The sequence below is a fragment of the Nicotiana attenuata genome, unplaced genomic scaffold (genome assembly GCF_001879085.1).
Source record: "Nicotiana attenuata strain UT unplaced genomic scaffold, NIATTr2, whole genome shotgun sequence".
Lineage (NCBI taxonomy): Eukaryota > Viridiplantae > Streptophyta > Magnoliopsida > Solanales > Solanaceae > Nicotiana > Nicotiana attenuata.
This window is the reverse complement of record NW_017672195.1, coordinates 8,329-11,182: the sequence shown is the minus strand read 5'-3', so window position 1 is coordinate 11,182 and position 2,854 is coordinate 8,329. Positions and strand designations below refer to the sequence as shown.

The 2,854-nt window shown below is 36.5% G+C and overlaps 1 protein-coding gene across 1 annotated transcript; it reads right to left on the bottom strand.

Moving 5' to 3' along the window:
* Positions 1 to 1,036: 1,036 nt before the first annotated feature.
* LOC109212250 lies at positions 1,037 to 2,513 on the bottom strand. Its single transcript, XM_019375877.1, has 3 exons — positions 2,271 to 2,513; positions 1,141 to 1,938; positions 1,037 to 1,054 (listed from the first exon to the last, which is right to left on the bottom strand). The coding sequence occupies exons 1-3, from the start codon at positions 2,511 to 2,513 to the stop codon at positions 1,037 to 1,039; spliced, it is 1,059 nt and encodes a 352-aa protein (XP_019231422.1).
* Positions 2,514 to 2,854: the final 341 nt, after the last annotated feature.

Here is a 2,854-nt window from a genome sequence, read left to right as displayed (position 1 = left end):
GTTGTGGCATTGATGATAAAATGAATTCAGCATTTTGTTTAGTGCAGTAGGGTTTTGATGTAGTTAATTGTTGTAAATCCAGATTTTAATGATGTTTTTTGTTGGTCAGCTTGTAATGAATTCAAATTGTCATGAATGAATTTTATGCAGTGCACTATGGAATTTTGTGTAGATTTTCATGAATGTATTTTGAATTCTTTTGGTCAGTTGGTTTTAAACAGAAAAAACTGGGCAGTTATGACCAAAAATCTGGACAGTTAAAATAGACTCTAATGCTAAAAAAACTAGGCAGTTATGACCAAAAATCTGGACAGTTAAAACAGACCCTAATGTCATAAAAATTGGGCAGTTATGACAAAAAGTTTGGACATTTAAAACAGACCCTAATGCAGAAAAAATTGTGTTGTAATCACCAAAAATCTGGACAGGTAAAACAGCAGTAGATGCAGTAATTACATATCACCAAAAATAGGAGACTGTCATGATTACATATCAGTTTGCATAATTACATCCCAAAATATTAACATAAATATCAGGAGACTGTCATGAAGTTTGCAGTAATTACATCCCAAAATATACACAAAACTATATAGAACTTGATCATTTTCCTTTTCTTATCTTCAGCTTCCCAATCTTCTGTTGCCTTTGTTTTTCTAACTGATTTGAAGTTGTAGCTGCTTTACCCTTCCACGTGAGGCCTGCTGGTGAATATGGAAGGTCTGTGGGCTCACTAACACTAGTGTGTCACCAGTAAAGTTGATAGATCTAGTCCCAACTGATAAGTTTACCTGCTGCCTCAGTTGAAGTCTTGTCTTGACTTCTGATATCACTTTTGGCCTAACCATAGCATCTTCATCATGTTCCATACTTGATTGACCAAAAAAAAAAATTGACCAACTCTAGGTGTAGGCATGAAGGTAAATACATTTTTCTAACTTGGTTGAGTCCTTTGTAGTGCTGAACAATGTACTTCATCTTCTGTTTCAGAATCCAACAAAGTTCTTGTCCTTTTCAAAGGTTATTTTCCCTTGCTTACCTACTTTCCCTTTGGTTGCTATTAAAAAATAAGTTCAGCATATCAGAGAACATAAATAAGTTTAGCATATTAGAGAACATAAATAAGTTGCAATTATAGATTACCTGATCACAAGTTCTTGCATTATGGTTTGGTTGACCACATTTGCCACAAGTCATGACTCTACATTTTCTGGACTGTGACCACACTCCTTGCCTTTTAACTGCCTCATCCTTCTGCTTATCCCTCTTAACTTTTGGCCTGCCAGCCAACTTCACCAACTCTGGGGGCTCCATTGCTTGTGATGGGTCAATTTTCCAAAATTTTTCTCCTCTAACAGGTTGGAGCTTGTGTGTATAAGTAAGTAGGAATGCCTCCTTACTGTACCACCAGCGCATCTCTGTCAAAGGGTCACCCCTGTTGTGAAGTATAGCTCTAATAGCATGAGGGCATGGGATTCCTGTAAGTTCCCATGCCCTGCAGGTGCACTTCTTTATGCTTAAGTTGACACAATGCTTGTCAGCTCCTTCACTAACTTCATATCCTCCTTCTCCATTGGAATTAACTTTACACACTTGAGCAATCTCCATGAATTCATTGTATAATTCTAGGCTCTTTGGACTGTACTCATTGCTCCATGTACTAGCTTCAGCTTCATGTTTTGTTATCATCTTCATAACTTTGAGTCTTATGTCTTCCAACATCTTAATGATTGGTTTTTGCCTTGATTCAAGAATCCATGAATTGAATGATTCAGTCAAATTGTTGTCAACTGACTGATTCTTGCAAACTGTATCTAGATAAGCTCTGCACCAAGACTGTGGTGGGTACTTCAATAAACTCTCTACTGCATCTTCGTTCAACTCTCCTAGCTTGCTTAGTTGGTCTTTGAAGTGTTCTTCATAAGTACACCATGAACACCACTAAAGCATTTTTTTGCATTCCCTAGTATTGTATGCCTTGCACCAGTTAGCCTAGATATGTGTAACACAAAACCTATGATGCGCTTGTGGTAGAACAGTTTTAATTGCCTCAATTAACCCCTGGGCAGAAGTAAATGACAGAAAGAAAGAAAAATGAGAAGTAGAAACTTGACAGAATCAGTTGACAATAGAAAGAAAAAAAAACAAAAGTAGATACTGGACAGAATCAGTTGACAACAGAATGAAAAAAAAAAAAAAAGCAGAAGTAGATACTGGACAGAATAAAGGTGATTCAGAAGTAAAATTCAGAAGTAAAAATTCAGAAAACTTACCTTTTGCATGTTTGACATAAAGGTGATTCCTTCTCCTTCCTTAAGGTCTAGAGATCCCTGAAGCAACTGTAGGAACCAGTTCCAAGAATGTTTTTTTTCCTTATCAACAACTGCCCATGCTAAAGGATAAAAATGGCTTTGTGCATCTTGTCCAACAGCAACTAGCAATTGACGTTTGGCCTTCCGTTTTAGAAATGTGCCATCTACACCAATAAATGGTCTTAACCCTAACTTGAACCCCATCTTCATAACTTGAAGTAAACATACATCATCAAGAATCTTCTTTTCCCATTTTCTAGTGTATTTTTTGAAATATTAATCACTACATCACTACCTGGATTACTCTCCCTCAATTCAATGGCATAAGCATCAAGCTTGTTGTATTCATCTGCAAAACTCCCATCTAAGGTCTCTAATATCATTCTTTTTGCCCTCTTACACTTCCCATGACTCACATTTAACTCAAAAATCCTTTTCAAATCAAGTACCATCTCCCTTACCTTATACTTAGGATTATCCTGAAGCTTTCCTTAAAGTAATGTGCAATGGTATTGAAAGCAACAGTACTATTATCATATGCGTTC